General features: G+C 41.1%; 1 protein-coding gene across 9 annotated transcripts in view; it reads right to left on the bottom strand.

Annotated features, from left to right (window-relative positions):
* cnksr2a (connector enhancer of kinase suppressor of Ras 2a) overlaps positions 1-22,133 on the bottom strand; it is a 560,907-nt gene that overhangs the window by 166,729 nt on the left and 372,045 nt on the right. For 6 of the 9 annotated variants that reach the window (XM_073045760.1, XM_073045758.1, XM_073045755.1 and 3 more), the window contains 2 exons: positions 19,015-19,226; positions 9,149-9,238 (listed from right to left, as the gene is read on the bottom strand). In XM_073045760.1, the coding sequence (XP_072901861.1) occupies positions 9,149-9,238; positions 19,015-19,226 (302 nt within the window). The remainder of the gene's footprint in view (positions 1-9,148; positions 9,239-19,014; positions 19,227-22,133) is intronic. The other 3 variants (XM_073045761.1, XM_073045757.1, XM_073045756.1) reach the window with 1 other exon arrangement.

The raw sequence follows: 22,133 nt of genomic DNA on the forward strand, positions 1-22,133 counted from the left end.
GACCATGGATTTGCGCCTTGGAAGGTTTCCAGGGCATGGGTCTGGGCAGGGTTGTATGGGAGACCGGCAGTTGCCCAAGCTGCAAGCCTTCCCCTCTCCATGCCACCGATGTTGTCCAAGGGAAGGGCATTAGGACCCAAGCAGCTTGGCACCAGTGTCATCACAGAGCAATGTGTTGTTAAGTGCCTTGCTCAAGGACACAACATGCTGCCTCAGCTGAGGCTCGAACCAGTGACCTTCACTAGACTGATGTCTTATCCACTAAGCCACACACCAACACAATTTTACAACTGGAATTAGTTTAAATACCCAGCTGTTGCACATTGCAAAAGCTACAGTTTAAGTTTAATCCAATTAATTAAAAAAAACAGTACACACAGAGAAAAAAAAGAGAACTCAGTGAAAGCTTGAAAATCAGGTTGAAATGTTTGTCATTTACAATAGAATCTCAGAGATGCTGTTGGCACCAGAACTCAATTGGTCATAGCAAAAATATTAAAGATACTGTTAAAGATGTTGCATTATCGCATTTAGGAAAATTCCAGCTGGATAGGCTGGCATTATGGAAGGGACATCATATTTGATCAGGTTTACTGTAGTTCTTTAAAGAATTACCATATGCTGTAGACAAAGAGAAGCAGTGAATGTGCTATAATTAGGTTTTCAAACTCATCAAAGTACTTTGTGGAAAAAAATAAGATCATGGTGTAGGAGATAACACTCATATGAATAAAATTACCTAGCCAACAAAACACAGAATGTAGCATAACTATGCCCTTTTCTGATCACAAGATGTAACAAGAGGTGTGGAACACATATCAGTACTTGAGTTTCAGCTTCATAAATGACCTGGATCAAACGCATGGCTGCTAAATTTTGCTGATAATACTGAAGCAGGTGGGGAAGTAAGTTATGAGGAAGACACAGCATAACAGGATATGGAGAAATTAAGAGTGAAAATCTGGCAAAGGGAGTACAATATAAGAAAACGTAAAAGTACCCTTTTTGGCAGGAAAAATTAAACAAAGGTGCATATTATTTAAATGTTGAGAGATTGCAGAGGTTTGATATGCAGTGATCCCTGCATATTAGTGCATGATTTGCAAAGGGCTAGCATACAAGTCCAGGAAGAGATTGAGCAAGTTAACAGAATGTTACTGTTTATTACAGGGGAGATTATACAGGTCACATCCAGAGTACTATGTATTCTATTGGTCACAGTTAAGAAAGGATGTTGATGCATTAGAAGCAGTTTAGACAAGGATGACTAAGCCAAACCTGGATAGAATGATTGCCTTAAGAGAAATGGTTGGATTACAGTTGGAGAACTCATTGTAAAGGTGTGAATGATGATAGAATCTATGAAGTATTCAGAATCAGAATCAGGTTTAATACCGCTGGCAAACATTGTGCACAGGACCGAAGGAAGCTTGTAAAATTAGTCAGCTCCATCTTAGGTACTAGCCTCCACATCTTCAAGAAGTGGTGCCCCAGAAAGGCAGCGTCCATTATTAAGGACCCCCACCACCTAGGACATGGTCTCTTCTCATTGTTATTGTCAGGGAGGAGGTACAGAAGCCTGAAGGCACACACTCAGTGATTCAGGAACAGATTCTTCCCCTCTGCCATATGATTCCTATATGGACATTGAACCCATAAACACTACCTCACTATTTTTATACTTTATTTCTGTTTTGCACTATTTTTAATCTAACTATTCAATCTACATATATACACACACACACTTACTGTAATTGATTTATTTTTTCTCTATCTATATTATCATGTATTGCATTGTACTGCTGCTGCTAAGTTAACAAATTTCATGACTCATGCTGGTGATAATAAACTTGATCCTGATTCTGATTCATGAAATATGTTGTTTTGTGGCAGCAGTAGATTGCAATACATAATAAAAAGAGCTATACATTAGAATAAGAATTAAATAAATCAATTAAGTAGTTCAAAGAGCAAAAAAGGGGAAAAAAATAGTGAGGTAGTGTACATGGGTTCATTGCCCATTCAGAAATCTGATGGTGGAGAAGAAAAAGCTTTTCCTAAAACACTATGTGTGTCTTCAGACTCCTGTACCTCCTCCTTGATGGTAGACATGATAAGAGGGCATGTACTGGGTGATGGGGGTTCGTAACAATGGATGCCACCTTGTTGAGGCATCACCTTTAGAAGATGCCCTCAGTGCTGGGGCAATTAGTGCCCTTGATGGAGCTGGCTGAGTTTACTACTTTCTCCAGCTTTTTCCAGTTTTGTGCAATGGCCCCTCCACACCAGACAGTGATGCAAACAGTTAGAATGCTCTCTACAGTACATCTGTGGCAACTTGTAAGAATGCTTGATGACATACCCAGTCCCCTCAAGCTCCCTAATGAAATCCAGTCACCGCCATGCCTTCTTTGTAACTGCATCGTTATGTTAGGCCCAGGATAGATCCTCAGAGATGTTGACATCCAGGAACTTGATATTGCTTATCCTTTCCATTGCTGATCCCTCGATGAGGACTCACCTTACCCTTCCTGAGGTCCACAATCAATTCCTTGGTCTTACTGATGTCATTGCACAGGGTTGTTGTTTCAACAACGCTCAACCAGCTGATCGACATCACTCCTGTATGCCTGCTCGTCACCATCTGAAATTCTGCCAGCAGTCGTTGTGTCCTCAGCAAATTTATAGATGATGTTTGAGTTGTTTCTAGTCACATGGTCGTGGGTGTAGAGAGAGTAGAGCAGTGGGCTATGCACACATCCTTGAGGTGCACCAGTGTTGAATGTCAGTGAGGGGGAGATTTATTTCTGATCCACACTGACTGTGATCTCCTGATCAGGAAATCAGAGATTCGGTTGCAGACGAAGGTACAGATATCCAGGTCTTTGAGCTTGTTGATCTTGTTGATGGTATTGAACTCTGGGCTGTAATCAATAAATTGAGGCCTGACATAGGTATCACTGTTGTCCCGTGATCCAAAGCAAAGTGGCGAGACAGTGAGCTGGCATCTGCTGTAGACTTGTAGTGGCGATAGGCAAAATGCAACGGGTCCAGGTCCTTGCTTAGACAGGAGCAGATTCTGGCCATGACCAGCCTCTCAAAGCATTTCATCACAGTCGATGTGAGTGCAACTGGATGATAGTCATTGAGGCAGCTCACCCTGCTCTTCTTGGGCAGCTGAGAACCTCCGACTGCTGCAGTGACAGTTGTCCCTGGACTCTCCTGCCAGTTAGTTGGCACAGGTCTTTCAGCATTATTATCATAGCTAGCAAGGGCAAGAGTAGCTTTGTCAGGTCAGGTCAGCAACAAAGCACACAGAACTGAAAGGTGGGAAGTTTCCAACTACATAACTGTAAAAGGCAGAAGGCTATTGAGAGAGGAAATGGTGGAGTAAATGTGGAACGAGCTGCCAGTGGAAGTGGTGGATGCAGGATTGATTGCAACTTTTAAGATGTTGATACAGGTGCAGATAAATGGGACTAGGCAGATACGGACTAGATGGATCGAAGATCCTTTTTCTGTGTTGTAGTTTTCTATGACTTTATGACTATGAAATCATGTAGCCTTGTTTTGCCCCTTCGTAACAGACTATTGGTATGTTATTTACAGATAGAGCATCGTAATAGACCATTCCAGCCTAATCAGCCCGCACTGCCCAATTACACCATGCGATCAATTAATCTGCTAACATGTACATCTTTGGATTGTGGGAGGAAACCAGAGCACCCAGAGGAAACCCAGCAGCTATGGGCAGAATGTACAAATTCCTTACAGACAGAAGCCTAATTGAACTTGGTCGTTGGTGCTGTAGAAACGTTATGCTAACTGCTTTGCTACTGTGCTCCCCAAATTGCAGTGAAACAGAACACTTGTCATAGGCTTGCAAAGGCAAGGAGATTCTGGCAGACACTGAGGATGCCAGGCCATGCATAGTCTCACAGGCAGAGAAGCAAATCTGAAAAATGTTTTGATTACAAAATGGCTGAATGAAGTTATGGGAGGCTGTTTGCTAAATTGCTGATGACAGAGGAATAGACTAGAGTGAATTTAAATCCAGCTTCAAAGCAGTGCATTTGTGATGATCGCGTGAGAAAGACTACCAAAACTTGTGGCAGGATCCGGACCAGATGAAAAAATGGGCTGAAATAAGGCAGATGGAATTTAATGCAGACAAATCTGAGGTGTTGCATTGGTAGGACAAGCCAGAGTAGGACTGACACAATGGGTGGAGGAGCACTGAGGAGTACAGTAGGTCAGACGGATCTGGGAATACAGACCCATAATTCCTTAAAGTGGCCTCACAAGTAGATAGGGCCATAAAGTGGGCTTATGGTGCTCATAAATCAAATATTGAGTACAGGAGTTGAGATGTTATGTTGATGTCATGTAAGATGTTGGTGAGGCCTAATTTGGGGAATTGTGTGTAGTTTTGGTCACCTACCTACATGAAAGATGTCAATAAATTTAAAACAGTGCAGAGAAAATTTACAAGGATGTTGCCAGGACCTGAAGACCTGATTTATAGGGAAAGGTTGAAAAGGTTAGGACTTTAGTGTAGAAGGATGAGGGGAGATTTGATAGATATACAATGTGATGAGGGGTGTAGACAGGGGAAATGAAAGCAGGCTTTTTCCTCTGAGGTTGGGTGAGACTAGAACTGGAGGTTATGGGTTAAAGGTGAAAGATGAAATCTTTAAGGGAAACATGAGGGGGAACAACTTCTCTGAGAGGGTGATCAGTGCGTGGAACAAGCTGCCCACTGAAGTGGCAGATGCAGGTTCAACGTAATTTGGATAGGTATGTGAATGGCGGGTATACGGAGGCCTACAGGACTAGGCAGCATATTGTTTGGCATGGATTAAGGTAGGCTGAGAGTTCTGTTTCTCAGCTGTAGCCTTCTATGGCTCTTCTGACATCTCAGCAATTTGGTGACAAATGGGGGTGGGGGATGGAGAGAAATGGGCACACCTTCAGCCAGGTTTTACTGACCAGCAACAGGTCCAATGTGGCAGACAAAGACCAGGAGAAAACAGATGAATAAGATGCTCCAGCCCTGGCTTGGTACAGTGAGGTTAGGGTAAGGGAAGCCACTCCAGTAAAAGTGGGCAATGGAGATTGAGTCAGAAAGTCCATGTCAGGTTCAAAAGTAATGCCAAAGAGCTACTCAGAGAAAGGTATTGAATAATATAAAGCAATTAAAGACAGAAACTACCTCAAAACTACAAAAATGAGCAGCAGTAAGGTCTGTATCATCACCTGACAAATGACACAGAAAATAGAAGGATTTGATGATTGCAAGGAACTAACTGGAAAGGGCATGTTGTTTAAAGTGTTGGTGGTAGTTAGTTCCCAACTCTCATTGGGAATCTGGATGAAGGACTTAAAGAAAGCATTGAGAACAATCCTCAGGAAGAAAGGGCTTGAATCGAGTCTACACCATAAAGGACAGCTAGGGTCCCCGAGCTGAGTTGTGATTTTAATCTATCCAACAAATGGCATTACTTAGCAGCGATTTCAAAAGGGTACTTCTCAAAGACTTTCGTGTAGAATCTGCCTTGTTTAGCTAACAGGAGCAAAGTGCCAATCCACTTGGTTATCGGCTAGTTCAGCCAGCCTGGAATAAAGAAGACCCAATACTGCAATGGAAAATTAAGTCTACAGTAGAACTAGTTCTAGTTTCAAATTATGTCGCTTTCCTCACTGGAGCTCAAAGTATGTATCTGCCTCAAAACATAGCTCAATTTTTGCCTTCCATCATGTTATTGGTGATTATGGAACTTGTCCAAAGAGTCAACAAATGAAATTGGACAAGTTGCAAGAAAAATTCACACAATTGTGGTCACACAACATCAGGGTCTTGGACACAAGTTAAGTTAGTCAAAGGAGACAGAGGTTGGGCCGATTGCTAGTGGCGTGTGCTCAGCATGTAATCACTTTTGCAGTACAGAGCTAACTGTAAAGCTCTCTGGAAAAGATCATGGCCGATAAGAATTGTCTCTAAGAGATTGTCAGAGTGAGTCACGAGGCAAAGCTTTAAAGCAGAGCATCGATGAAGAGTAACACGAGTACAAGGGGATCCAAGAGCAGCCATGAATTTCACAATCCAGAAATGAGGCCAGGAACATTAAACACGCAATAGTTTCTGAAAGTTCAAAGCAATAAATATACCAGCCAGGATATCAGGGTATATAAACCTGGCAATGATCAGACATAGGAGTTACAGTAAGATTTGGAGAAAGTAGTCTGTGTAGAGCAGGAGGAAAGCCAGAGTGAAGTCAGGACACAGAATTAGCACAATGCCATGAGAGGATATGGTAAGATAGATGACCATGACTACCATCACCATCCATAGCAGATGTGGGGCAGGGTGTTGTACACATAAACACAGTTGGAAAGATCTCAGAGGTTTAAGAATATTTATGTGAACGCATATTGAATATTTATATGTACGTAAGTCTTCAAAAATTTGACTGAGCAGTTCTTGAATGATATTGTTAAGTTACTAGTATGCAAGTTTTTAGTGTAAATATATTTACTTATTTGTACTGTGGTATATATATATTAATTTGTGACTCATGTACAATAACTGTTAAATCCAACTGTCACCATAAAGTTGGTGGCTTTGCCGTTACCTTATTAACCTATGTAAGTTGGCTATCTTATCGCAATGTATGTACGATACTTCAGTTCAGAGGTGGTTGCCTTAATAAATAGATCAAAGTTCGAAGTACAAAGTATATATACATTATACAACTTTGAGATTCATCTCCGAACAAGCAGCCACGAAACAAGAACACCAAAAAAACACCCCATATCTAGATTTTTAAAAAACTGTCTTACACTCAATGTGCAGAGAATAAAAACCATATCAAGCCTATAAAAAGAACTCATAGAAAATAAGAGTAAAATAACCCATAAAAACACCATCAAACAGCCAGTAGTGAGAAAAAACATCACGCAAAACGTAACCGCGAGCAAATAGCGTTTCTGAACTGAAGTCCGTAAAGAGAGTCTGAGACTCATAGTTCAGCGCAGAGTGGAGCAAATGTCGTGGAGCAGAAATCTTAACTGGCCCATACCTCACCTTGAGCCCCAACACCTTGACCTTTTCAATCCGGCCTGATGCTTAACTCTCCATCATGTTCTGCTGCTTTGAGCAGTGATCTGAACCGACTGAAAGGATGATGATGCTTTTCCCTTTTCATGGATGCTGCCTGACTGGTGAGTGCTTCCTGCATTTTCTGTTTTTGCTTTATATCTCCTGCACCTGCAGTTTATGATCTTCAAATAAAATATATGTGGTTCCTTGATGCTCTTAATTTCAGGGAGTTAGGTATTTCTCCATGGTATGAGTACAGAAGAATTCAATCAATGACAGGTACAGATATCACTACTTTGCAATAACATGTGCAAAAAATAATTGAAATGAAATCAAACTCCCTAATTATAGGAAATAACAGTAACATATAATCACGGTGTCTCTTTGCTCTAAATGAAATCAATACATTTTACTAACAGTCAATTTAATGGGCAAATGTAAAGCAGACTGAAATTCCTCAGCTAAATACTTAAAGACTAATCTCAACCAACATACTGTGTGTAATGCTGCACACTTGGAGCATTTACAGTTTTCCAAAATGATTCACATTTCCCAATATTTACAATACAATATAGTTTCCAGCTACAGTTAAACAAAGAACTGGAAAATTATTATTAAGTCCGAATGCATTTAACTTGTTCTCCATATGTGCAGAATGCAAACTTTGATTCGTAGTGCTGCTTCCATCAAGACCTCACGAGCTAATGATCAAGTTGTTCAGAAGCACAAGTCCAACAAAATATCTAGCTTTGGAACTACAGCTGGCTTCTGTCAATGGGTCATTTGATAATGTATGTGTCTGAGTCAATTTCAACTTTACATTGTAGCACTGTAAGGTGCTAACAGCATCAAAAGGTAAACTTTTCATTCATCCTGATTCACAATGGTTAACAATCTTGCATCGCTTGTTCTGGGTATCTAAAGAGTCTATCTGCTTCAACAATAAAAGCAGGAAGTACAGGAACCACTCAGCAGGTCAGGCCACATCAGTGGGAGGAAAAAAAGAACCAACAATTCAGGTCAAAGACACTTTGTCAAAACTGCGACGGTAGGAGTGGGGATGTCTCCAATTGAGTAAAACCAGGCCATAAACTGGTTTAAATAAATTGAAAATGAAGTTATCCAGTCAATGAGTGAATCAAAGAAGGCCAAGAACAGAACATGGAAGAATATCAAAGATGCAAAATGCAGAGCAGGAAGACATGTCCAGCAGCTGCAGATGCTGGCCCAATTTATTCTCCAACTCAAAGTCTTATGAAATATTTAGCAAACAGATTCAATTTTTGGTTAAAATTGGCCAGTGTATGCTGTGCAGGCTGAAGACAAAGCCAAAGTGACTTGAGCATGTCAAGACTCCACAAGTCAGCTGGGTCACTGTTGCCTCTCCTTCTGTCTGCAACCTCAAGATCCCCCAGGAATTACAGGGTTTATGTTTCTGGCAAGAAAAGACAGCAGTCTTTAATCACTCTGGTCTCGTTCCTTTTGGGGCAGGATGGTTTCTGACTGATCTCAAAGAACTAAAGCAAGAATCATGCCTGGATGAACTAATATTTCCAGGCTGCTCAGTCACATATACTGACATCATCTGAAATATCAAATACCATGCTCAAAATCCATTCAGTATATGAAGCCCCACAGCCACTTTTTGCTCCTGCAATAGTCCAGAAACTATTCTCCATCAGAAATGAAAATTACCTTAAGAAAGGATTCTGCAAAGCTAGAGAAAAAATTGTGGGAGCCCTAGATGAGATTAGGATAAAGTGGCAGAAGACTGGAGGGCAGATGCCACTGTGGTTTTATTTAAGAAGAGTTACAAAGAAAAGCCTGGGAACTATAGGTTAATAAGCCTAACATCTATGTTAGGTAAGCTACTAGAGAGGATTGTGAGGGCTATGATATATAAGCTTATGGAAAGACAGGGGTTGAATAGGGATAGTCAGCATGGCTTTGTGCATGGGTATCGCATTGTACATATTTGATTTGAGTTCCTTGAAGAGATATACAAGAAGGTCAATGAGATTACACAGTAATTAAAGAAATATAACTTGCCTCTTCGTCCATCCCTTTTTGGTCTGTAAGAATCTTCATATTCTCCTACCCAGCTGTATTCGACTGGCATAGAAATTGGCCTTAGTTTGCCTAGAAACACCAAAACAAAGTGCCCAAATCATACTAAATACTGCAGCTGCAGGAAATCTGAAATAAAACCATAGAATCTTGGAAGTAATCAGGAGGTTAGGCTAGAGAGGGAGCAATTTGTGCAAATTCACCATCACAACTGGAAACATTTACAATAAGACAGTTTTTAACATACAGAACTGTTGGGAAGGGAAGAAAAACAAAGAAGGCGTATCTGTCGCAGGAAGGTGAGGTTAAATGGAGTAAAACTGCAAAACAAAAACACTGAAAACAATTAAGATCCAGAGCTTAGTGTGGTCATAACTGGAAGATATGATAATTACATGCTGTTGTATTTAAAGTTAAATTCAGCAACTTTAATTTTCCATTAAAGTAATCTCACCTTACCTTCTCCTGAGGGTAAGGGATGGAGAAAAACGCTACTTGCGTTTTTTATTTGGCCTTTTACACTGTCACAATGTTACCTTCTTAACAGACACTACAGCTCTTCAGCTCAGAGAAGAATTCCAGATGATAGTTTTCGAATGCATTTCAACCTCTTCTCAGCCCATTTTTGCTTCTTTTCCCTGCCCTTAGCATATTTCCCCTTCTTTCAGAACCTTTCTTTTTATTAACTAGTTATGTTTCATGGTCCTGCATGATTCTCTCTTGCATGCTTTCATTTCCTCTGTATCTTGAATTATCACTATATCTGATGGGAGATCAACAGGTTGAACACATTTCTCTCCCTGCAGATGCTACCTGATCTGTGAAGTCCTCCTATGAGTTACTGTTTATATTTCCAGTTGTGTGTTGCTTTTAAGATCATAAGACATTGGGCAGGATTGCCAAATTCTGCTCCTTTGAGTCTGCTCCACCATTCCATCATGGCTGATCCATTTCCCTCTTAACTTCACTCTCCTGCCTTCTCCCTAGAACCCTTCATGTCCTGACTAATCAAGAACCTGTCAACCTCTGCCTTAAATGCACCCAATGATGTGGCCTCCACAGCGGCCTGTAGTAGTGAATTTGACAGATTTACCGCACCTTGGCTAACAAACTTCCTCTTATCTCTGTTCCAAATGGACATCCCTCTGTTTTGAGACTATGCCTTGTTGTCCTAGACTCCCCACCAAAGGAAACATCTTCACATCCACTCAATCTAGGTCTTTCAACATTCAATAGGTTTCAATGAAATCACCCCTCATTCTTCAAAATTCCAGCGAGTTAAGACCCAGAGCCATCAATTGATGCTCATATGACAACCTTTTCATTCCTGGAATAATTCTTGTGAACCTGCTCTGAACCCTCTCTGATGTCAACACATCCTTTTTGAAATAAGGGGCCCAAAACTGCTCACAATACTCCAAGTGAGGCCTCACCAGTGTCTTATAAAGCTCAGCATTACATCCTTGATTTCATATTCTAGTCCTCTTGAAATTAATGCTTCATTGCACTTGCCTTCTTTACCAATGACCCAATCTGCAAGCTAACCTTTAGGGAATCCTACACATAGACTCCCAAATATCCTTACACCTCAGATCTTTTGAATTTTCTCATTTAGAAAATAGTCAAAGCTCTTATTCCTTCTACCAAAGTGCATGACCATACACTTCCCAACACTGTGTTCCATCTACCAACACTTTGTCCATTCTCCTAATCTGTCTAAGTCCTCTGCAGCCCCTTTGCTTCTTCAACACCACCTGCCCCTCCACCTATCTTTGTATCATGCACAAACCTGGCCACTAAGCCATCAATTGTGTAATTCAAATCATTCACATACAACATAAAAAGAAGCGGTCCCAACATCAACCCCTGCAGAACACCACTAGTCAGCGGCGGCCAATATGAAAAGGCTCCTTCCCCGCCCCCCCCCCCCCCCCCCCTTTGCCTCCTGCCAATCAGCCAGTGCTCTATCCATGCTCTTTTCACCCTTATGTTTTTTTGGTTCCTTCCTGTTGTTTTTTTTTAAAATTCCCTACCTCTAAGTTCTCACTAATTTTTACTCTATTATATGCCGTCTCTTTTGCTTTTAGGTTGACTTTGACTTCCCTTGTCAGCCACGGTTGTGTCATCCTGCCTTTAGAATACTTCTTCATTTTTAGGATGCATCTATTCTGTACTTTCTGAATTGCTCCAAGAAACTCCAGATTGCTGCTCTGCAGTCATCCCTCCTAGTGTCCCCTTGCAATCAACTTTGGCCAGCTCCTCTCGCGTGCCTCTGTTATTCCCTATACTCTACTGTCGTATTGATACATCTGACTAACTTCCCCCTCTCAAATTGCAGGGTGTATTCTATCATGTTATGATCACCGTTACCTAAGGGTTCCATTACCTTAAGCTCCCTCATCATTTCTGGTTTACTGTACAACACCCAATCCACAATGCCGATCCCCTAGTGGGCTCAACCTTAAGTGTGTGTAACTACAGTTCACTTCTTTCTACACTTAATTTTCATTTTCTACTTGTCAACTTCTATACAGCTCATTTATCTTGAAACAATCCTATTAAATGGCAAGTCAAGGGGATAACTAAAACTAATATTATGTACATTGATTGTGGTGCATTATAAAATGTCAAATGCTCTTTGTTAATAGAAAACCTATCCTTGCTTCTTGACCTTTATTATAAATCATTCTACTTATCAGAGTGTTTCAAAATTGCAGACCTTGGTTGAAGTCCATAATTTTAAAAATTATTATCTAAGTACATATATGTCACCATATGCTACCCTGAGATTTATTTTCTTTCAGGTATTCACAGTAGCACAAATAAATACAGTAGAATCAACGAAAATCTACACAAAGACTGAAAAACAATGTGCAAAAGACAAACTGTGTTGAGCTGAGAGAAGCTATCCAAGCTGGTTCAGGAGATTGATAGTTGAAGGGTAATAACCATAAGACATAGGAACAGAATTAGGGCATTCAGCCCATTGAGTCTGCCATTCCATCAGGGGTGATTTATTATCTTTCTCATCCCTGTTCTCCTGCCTTCTCCCCATAACCTTTAATGCCCTGACTAAGCAAGAATGCATCAACCTCTGCTTTAAATATCCCCAATGACTTGGCCTCCACAATTCCACAGATTCACCACGCTCTGGCTAAAGAAAATTTGCTTCATCTCTGTTCTAAATGGACATCCCTTTATTCTGAGGCTGAGCCTTCTGGTCCTAGACTCTCCCACCATAGGAAAAATGCTTTCCACATTCACTCTAACTAGGTCTTTCAAGGTTCAAAGGGTTTCAATAAGATCCCTCCTCATTCTTCTGAACTTCAGTGAGTACAGGCTCAGAGCCATTAAATTATCCTCATATGCTAAACTATTAATTTCAGAATCATTATCATGGACCTTCTTTGGATCTTCTCTGAATCCAGCACATCTTTCCTTAGATAAGGGGCAGAAAACCGCTCACAGTACTCCTGGTGCAGTTCACCCAATGCTTATAAAGCCTCAGCATTACATCCTTGCTTTTATATTCTAGTCCTCTTGAAATGAATGTTAACATGGCATTTGCCTTCCTCACCACAGACTCAATCTGCAAGTTAACCTTTAGGGAATCCTGCAGAAGGGCTTCCAAGTCTGGTTTAATGGTCTGGTTGCCTTGTTGTCATATACGTTGCTTGATTTTGCTTTGTAGGAAGTGATAGCATTCTAATCTTGCCACAGCTGTCAAGCATCCTTCTGTGATTTGGGTTTGGTCTGGAATTGCCATGTTGCATTATGATGGGTTAATGGAGGTCTGAGCTGGACATGATGTACTTTCCCAATTCACTAGACCTGAATGCCAGCAGTCTGCAGATCTCTTGGTGCATCCACGGCTTATGGTTGGGGAAGACTGAATGATTTTGTGGGGACACACTTATTCACAAGTGTCTTTATAAAGTGTGTAACAACTGTGACACATTTATTGGGTCATCTGATTAGTCCTTTAACATGGCCCAGTCCACTGAGTTGATGTAATCCTGTGGCCACTCCTCTGCCTCCTGTGACTAACTCTTTGTTGTCCTTACCTCTGATGCCTTGTACTTTTGCCTCTGCCTGCGTGCATAGAAACATAGAAAACCTACAGCACAATACAGGCCTTTCGGCCCACAAAATTGTGCCAAACATGTCCCTACCATAGAAATTACTAGGGTTACCTCTATTTTTCTAAGCTCCATGTACCTATCCAAAAGTCTCTTAAAAGACCCTATCGTATCCACCTCCACCACTGTCGCCGGCAGCCCATTCCACACACTCACCACTCTCTGTGTAAAAAACTTACCCCTAACATCTCCTCTGTACCTACTGCCCAGCACCTTAAACCTGTGCCCTCTTGTGGCAGCCATTTCAGCCCTGGGAAAAAGCCTCTGACCATCCACACGATGAATGCTTCTCATCATCTTATACACCTCTATCAGGTCACCCCCCATCCTCCGTCCCTCCAAGGAGAAAAGGCCGAGTTCACTCGACCTGCTTTCATAAGGCATGCTCCCCAATCCAGGCAGCATCCTTGTAAATCTCCTCTGCACCTTTTCTATGGTTTCCACATCCTTCCTGTAGTGAGGCGACCAGAACTGAGCACAGTACTCCAAGTGGGGTCTGACCAGGGTCCTATATAGCTGCAACATTACCTCTCGGCTCCTAAATTCAATTCCACGATTGATGAAGGCCAATACACCGTATGCCTTCTTAAACACAGAGTCAACCTGCGCAGCTGCTTTGAGCATCCTATGGACTCAGACCCCAAGATCCCTCTGATCCTCCACACTGGCAAGTGTCTAACCATTAATACTATACTCTACCATCATATTTGACCTACCAAACTGAACCACCTCACGCTTATCTTGGTTGAGCTCTATCTGCCACTTCTAAGCCCAGTTTTGCATTCTATGGATGTCACGCCATAACCTCTGACAGCCCCCTACACTATCCACAACACCCCCAACCTTTGTGTCATCAGCAAACTTACTAACCCATCCCTCCACTTCCTCATCCAGGTCATTTATAAAAATCACAAAGAGCAGGGGTCCCAGAACAGATCCCTGAGGCACACCACTGGTCACTGACCTCCATGCAGAATATGACCCATCTACAACCACTCTTTGCCTTCTGTGGACAAGCCAGTTCTGGATCAACAAAGCAATGTCCCCTTGGATCCCATGCCTCCTTACTTTCTCAATAAGCCTTGCAAGAGGTACCTTATCAAATGCCTTGCTGAAATCCATATACACTGCATCTACTGCTCTTCCTTCAATGTGTTTAGTCACATCCTCAAAAGATTCAATCAGGCCCGTAAGGCACAACCTGCCCTTGACAAAGCCATGCTGACTATTCCTAATGCAGGTAGATGCAGACAGATCATCAAATTTCCTGAAATACACTCTAGGGATGGAATGGTGGGCAATTTTGATGATGGTGTAGCAGTGGTCGAGTGCGTTGGGTCCCTTGGTGCTACAAGTGATGTGCTGAAAGTAACTAGGCCATGGTTTTCTTCAAGCAAACCTGACTGAAGTGGTGACCTGGTGTCAGGTTAGGCTGCTCCTTGTTTGTTCATCACGGTGCTCAATACATTGAGTGCTAGTTTGACATCTGTGTTTTGCCTTCCTGAGACCTGCAGTTCAGTCTATCCGGTGGATTGAGAACCCCTCGGGTTGTAGCGTGGTGTCCAGAGTGTGTGTGTGTCTCAGCAAAACAGAGAATGCAGCAATAATTTATTTCCCGTCCATACAGCAATCTTCCCCTCCGGTCCTCTGCCTTGTTCTCCAGTGACTGTACGTTATCTAACATTAAGCAAGGGAGAGGTAATTGCATAGACTGTGCTAGACTAAAGCATAGAATTTTCAGCCTGGCTTGAAATTTGTCTGCTTCAAGATGTTGTACCTGCATTCCTGAAAGTCAAGCTCGCTGAAGCCTTCAGAAGACTGTAAAATCGCTAGTTCATTTAGATGGTTCAAAATTACACTTCTTAAAGGGAAATTACAGGCTTCAGATTGTAGTGATAGTAGCTTACATTAGTATTTGTTATTTAACTTGTACAGATCTTAGGGGAAATAACCATTTACTACCAATCAAATTATCAGCTTTACCTGCACTGAAATTTTGGTCAGTAATTGTTATTTTCTGCTATTATAGTCAAAAACAACATGCATTCTACCATTTCTTTATATCGTCAAACATTTCAAGGTGATTTACAGAAACAAAACTTGGCTATGAGCCACGAAAGGAGATATAAGGATGGATGACCAATATGTGTGGACAGAAAGATGGGGAGGGTTGTAGAGGGAACACCAAGACATAGATACATGGTGATTACAGCCAAGGCCACCAATGGTGGAGCAAAGAAATTGAACAAGAGAGTCAGGAATCCAGACCTGGAAGAGTGACCCTACCTTGGAGGAGCACGGCAGTAGATAGGTTTAAAAATAAGGCAGTGCTTAAATGGAAGGCAGTGTACATTAATAAGCTGGAGGGTAAAAGGAACCTGGTGCAAAATGGTATATACACTCAGATGTCACTTTATTAGGTACTTCCTGTGTATGTTTGCCATCTTTGTCTAACCACTTCAAGGTTCAATGTACTGTGCTTTGAGAGGCGCTCTTTTGCATACCACTGTTGTAAAGTGTGGTTACTTGAGTTACTGTCACCTTCCTATCAACTTGAACTAGTCCGGCTATTCTCCTGTCACTTCTCATTAACAAGATGCTTTCCCCCACAGAACTGCTACTCACTGGATGCTTTCTTTATTTTTTGCATCATTCTCTGTAAACTCTAGAGACTGTTGTGCATGAAAATCTCAGAGCAGCAGTTTCTGAGATACTTAAACCATCCATCTGGGAGCAACAATCATTCCATGGTCAAAGTCACTTCGATCACCTTTCTTCTCCATTCCGATGTTGTGTCTGAGCAACAAATGAGCCTCTTGACCATGTCCACATGCATTGAATTGCTACCATGTGATTGGCTGATTGGATATTTACAATAAAGAGGAGGTGTAGCTAATAAAGCCGCCACTGAGTAGAGGTTGCTAGGTTTTGGAATCTCTCAGGTTCATGATGGATAGGGTGAGGAGACTATTAGTAAATTCTTATCAGGTCATAATCATTTGTTACTGGGACAGACATCGTAAGTAAACCATGAAATTACAGATTAATTCACGTCATTCAATGACACCTTAAGTAAACCATGAAATTACAAGCTAATTCATGTAAATGAATTCCAACTCAAAGCTGAAATTCACTCATTTGCACAACATTTTCTTTATTTCCACGGATTGTATTTCCTCCATGTCTATTAACTATTAAAATATTGATCAGGTCAGCAGTGCTCCTGTGTCAGGGTCTTTCAGTGATGCAACCTTGTGACGCTGAAACAATCCACAAAGCCAGTATAAGAAGTGGGACAGTATAAAGGAATAAAGGGCTGATGTGGAGGGGGCTTCATTGAGAGAAGTGGAATTGTTAGCTGAAAACACCAAAGGAAACAACTATAAATATTGGAAATCTGAAATCAAAACACTGGAAATGCTGTAAGAAACATAGTGCAGAGAGCAAAATAAGAGAGATGGGAAGGCCTCCTATTCTGATGCTCCCCTCTCTTGAGTTTTATGAATGAAAAAAAAAACTGCTGTGATGATCTGCTGGTGATAAAGAATAGTAGTGTCTCCTGTAAATCACTCAATCCTTTTTTGAGAGCTTGTGACTAACCAGTGGGAACAGGTAACATGATCAAGAGCTTTAGTCTAATGTAAAATTAATTTTAGGAGACTTACTTTCACCCTTGCGCATAGATTCCCATTGGGTCTGAACTCCGTGCTGGAAATCAGAGAGGTGTTGGCCAGTGTCTGGGGTCCACTGTTGGCCCTCATGTCGAGTCCATTACCACACGGTAAACTCCGGACTACATCTCATGTGCCTGCCGTATAGAGCTCACCACGTTCAAATGTCTGAGTGATAGTAATTACCCTGGGATCTGCCATTTGCAGCCAGCAAGTTAACATAGAACATAGAATAGTACAGCACATCACAGGCCCTTCGGCCCACAATGTTGTGCCGACCCTCAAACCCTGCCTCCCGTATAACCCCCCACCTTAAATTCCTCCATATACCTGAAGTTTAAGAGACTACTAGACAGGTATATGGAGGAATTTAAGGTGGGGGGTTATACGGGAGGCAGGGTTTGAGGGTCGGCACAACATTGTGGGCCGAAGGGCCTGTATTGTGCTGTACTATTCTATGTTCTATGTTAACTTGCTGGCTGCAAATGGCAGATCCCAGGGTAATTACTATCACTCAGACATTTGAACGTGGTGAGCTCTATACGGCAGGCACATGAGATGTAGTCCGGAGTTTACCGTGTGGTAATGGACTCGACATGAGGGCCAACAGTGGACCCCAAACACTAGCCAACACCTCTCTGATTTCCAGCACGGAGTTCAGACCCAATGGGAATCTATGCGCAAGGGGGAAAGTAAGTCTCCTAAAATTAATTTTACATTAGTCTAAAGCTCTTGATCATGTTACCTGTGGTTTTAATTTGTAAAATATAGTTTGATGTTCTTAATTATCATCTACATGTTAGCAGCTTCAGGCTATTTGCTGCCATTATAGGCGGAATGGTGTCGCTGTTTCTCTGTGCCCAAAACTTCTGAAAATTGCAAGATATGTGCCGTTTCTGTGGAGTTTACAGATTTTTCCTATGCTGGCATGAGTTTCCTCCCGTGACTCTAGTATGTAGGGGAGTGACAGAATCTGAGGGGGACTTGGAGAGAATTAACAAAAGCAACTAATGTAGGATTAGTGCAAATGGACACAGAGGAGCTCTGCTGAACAGCTCAGCATTTTAATGGTGAACTGACACAGAGGAAATAGAATCTGTGGAGATAAAGAAGTGAATCAGGCTCTTCGCCTGCCTGACCAAGGGGTAGGGTGAGCCAACGAGATCGGTCCTCTGCATCTGGCCTAGCTAAGTGAGAATGTGTAGCGCGCATTCTGGGAGTTGGGCTGGGTCTGGGAAGATCTGGTCACATGTGGCTTTGAATCAGTCAGTGAAGAAGATGAAATGTGGAAAATTTCATCATGAAAGAAGATGAGCTTATGGACTGGCTCTGGCATTTCAATCGCTGAGGAGACTGGAATATGTTTGTAAACTGAAATGTGATCTCTGCTTCCTGAATTTAATTGAGAGCATCTGAGAAAAATCACCTGGATATACACGCAGTGGCAATTTTATTAGGTACAGAAGTGGAACCTGGTGTAATCTTCTGCTGCTGCAGCCCATCCATTTCAAGGTTTGATGTGTCATGTATTCAGAGATGCTTTTCTGTACACCACTGTTTTAATATGTGGTTACTTCAGTTACCATCACCTTGAATCAGTCTGCCCATTCTCCTCTGACCGCTCTCATTAACAAGGCATTTTTACCCACAGAATTGCCACTCACTTGGATGATCTTTGCTGTTTGCACTATTTTCTGTAAAAAGTTCAGAGACTATTTTGCATGAAATTCTCAGGAGATAAGCAGTTTCTGAGATACTCAAACCACTGTGTCTGGCATCTATAATCATTCCACAGTTAAAATCACTTAGATCACATTTATTCCCCATTCTGATGTTTGGCCTGAACAACAACCATGCTTGCATGCTTTAATGCATTGAGCTGCTGCCACATGATTGGCTGATCAGATATTTCCATTAATGGGCAGGTGTACAGGTGAATCTAGCAGAGTGACCACTAGAGCGGCTATAGGATCCTATGTTTTTGTTTTCAAGAACAAAGCACACTGAAAACAAAAAGAATAAATAGGAGGTAAATTACCATAAGTCAGAGTATTTTCTCTTCTGCCTGGAACGCTTGATCTGGTTGTGTCGTAATCATAGCTGAGAATCATTGCATCTCCCTCAATCATGGTGAAACGTTTCCGATATTCTTGATCCAGGAAAGAATTGGGAGACTCTGATCCCTTGTGCACTGGTTTGCCTAAAACGTGCCTGCTGGGCTCCTCAATGGGAAGGTTGCCTTTTTCATCCCTTTTATTTGGAAAAAAGAAGAGTTTAATGGCTTTAAAAAATATTTCTGGTTATGCAAACAGAAGTCAAACCAATGACACACAATGAAGAATGTCTATAAAATGACATGTGGTGCCAATACCCTTGAGTTTTCAGGTTCAAACAATATTTTTGCTGCATTTCCACTTGCAATTGTTTATTTACAAACCTGCCATTGATGAGGAAATTGTGGTCAGTGGAAGCTATTTTATCACTTGCAGTAGTGAACAAGAACTCTATATGGGATCAAACAATACTTCTTTTGCTAAGCATTTTAACCTTGGCCGTCTTAGGAAAAAGACCGAGTACATTGACATGTCAAACCTATTTATGTCACCGGAGGCATTTGGTAAGTTCTAAGAAGTGGATGGTCATTATCTTAGTAATAAGAATATCAGTGACTTGATTTGCTCATGTTATGATAAGTGCCCTTTTACAGCCATTCTGTTCTGTGGAAATGCTACCTGCATTTTCTTTGAGCTACGTTCATCACAGTTTTACAGTAAATCTTAAACCACTCGGTACCATGGATACCAGAAATGATAGGATTTGAAACTGCTGGGAAGAAATTGCTGTGCTTCCCCACTGCCAGGGAAGATACCACCCGGTGTTGTAATCTACTTTAAACCAATAAGCATAATTGATGGGAAAATTCTGCTTTTAAGAAATGAGGCTTGAAACTTGGAAGATCACAATCAATTCTACCATATTTGGACAAGGATTTTCAATACCGTTTCTCATGACAGTATTTCAATTTCTGCCACCAACCTGAGAAAGAAACTCCACGTTTTCATTTAACGTGAGTGATGTGGCTCATTTCACATTCTCACCCAACAACATTTATCACTGGGCTGCAGATATGAAACTCGAGGGACCAGTACTACTGTGCAAGGATAAAGATCACTGAAAAGAGAGAAATAAAGGGAGGAGGAACTGCGACTTTCGTTAAATTCTATCTAGTATGGACTTTTTATTTATCATGTCGAAGGGTACAAATTGCTAACTAACCAAATGTATTAACTTCACGATCAATCAGTAAGGATGGATAAAGCACCAAGCAGCTGAGATAATCAGCTTCTTATAAGATCAACTGGACTTTGTGGCAATGTATTTTTTGTGCTTCCTTGAATTCTGCAGAGGTCAAAAATAAAAGTGACAACATCTTCACTCAAGATGTCAATAAGTATCTTTAGACCAGAATCTTCCAATGTAAAACTGTCTACTTTGTCAATCAAGTGTCAGGGGGAAAAGCTACCAACCACACAATCCACAACTCAGTAACTAATTTGTGTCCAGCATTGTCAGGTGAAAAAGAACATTTGGACATGTTGGAATGATTATGATGAAAGTTAAGATTAGTGAAGTACAGAAGTTGATTTGGGTTTAGAAATCTAGAACTCTGAGACTTTCTTTTTGGTGGGGATAGTCAGGCTGTGGGGTGATAGAAATGGTGGTGAAGAAATTGAATCAGAAAAAGTCATCAGAATAACTATAATTAAAGTGCATGCAAAATGCAGTCATTTTGAAAAAGACACTTATATTTTTAAAAATGCATAAAAGGTACAGCATCATTTATACTGTGCAAGCAAATCTACAGTGGCACCATTAAAAAAAACACACAGTTGATATAACTGCTTTCTATAAAATACCGTCCAAGTAAATTAATCTCGGTGGGAAATAAATTATAATCTGTGGTCGAGTTGTAATTGTTTCTACACTGTTAGAAAAAGCAATGTTATGTTTAAGTATGATTGAAGTTGTATAGGGTTTCAGTGTCATCTCACAATACCATTTTCAGAGCAGCACAGTGTACTAACTATCAGCCATTGATATCACTGTTAAAGCAGTGTTGTGAGAATAAATCAGCAGCAGCAGTACATCTCAAACCAATACAACATGATTTAGTTGTTTTGAAGGAAAACATTGTTCCTTTCAATTTTCTCTCTTCTGAGAGAGAGCTGTGCAGGCGTATCAGAAGCCGATAGTGTTGCTGCAGCTCCGGCAGGGATTCTGTGCCCAAGAGTGCATTGGTGGCTCTCGTACAAAGCCTTATAATCCACCTCTGAGCCTAAATATTCTGTCACCACAGGATTGCTCCTGTGCTGCTAAGAATAGCTGCATCCTCCTTTGCCTTGTTCAACTGTTTCTTCTTTGTAGGTAGGCGAGGCAATCAGCACTGGCAGGCTATTCAACCATTTAAACATTTCACTCACTAAAGCAAAAACGTTTGTTTTTTTCATCTCCTGATCCCAGAGAAACTAAGGCACCCAGATTGATCCTGGATGAGTAGCACTGAAACAGGGAGTTACTTGGTACTTATGGCATTGTTTCAAGACTGTGAGAGTTTGTAAGGAAGTGCTTGGAGAACTAGCTTTGTTTTCTGCAATCAAATGATAGCACTCTGGAAATGGAATGGATAGACATACTGATTATTTTCAGGAAATAAGTCCAACAAAGTTCAATCTTATTTGAATAATGTTAGAAACCATGGAGTATTTAACAGCAAAGATAAAAATGTGGAATCTGCCATTTCAAAATATTCTTGGTATAACTGGGTTCCAATGAAAGACATCCTGCTGAATGTAACCTACATTCAGATGATTAATGTTTGTCCATAATCTAAACTGAATGGGGGAGAATTTTTTCTTTTGTTGAGAACACTGTGTGTTATAGGACATAACTTATTCAAACTTTCCCTACAATGAAGTCCTCAAGCCCTGGCAACATCTTTAAAAATTTTCTCTGCACTCTTTCAAACTTATTGCTATCTTTTCTGCAGGTACATGACCAGAACTGGACACAATAATCAAAATTAGGTCTTCAACTTCGACTTAACATCCCAACTCCTGTGCTCAATGCTTGGTAATTTCTTTTCAATAGAGAAAAGTG

This window comes from Hemitrygon akajei, chromosome 5 (genome assembly GCF_048418815.1).
Source record: "Hemitrygon akajei chromosome 5, sHemAka1.3, whole genome shotgun sequence".
Classification (NCBI taxonomy): Eukaryota; Metazoa; Chordata; class Chondrichthyes; order Myliobatiformes; family Dasyatidae; genus Hemitrygon; species Hemitrygon akajei.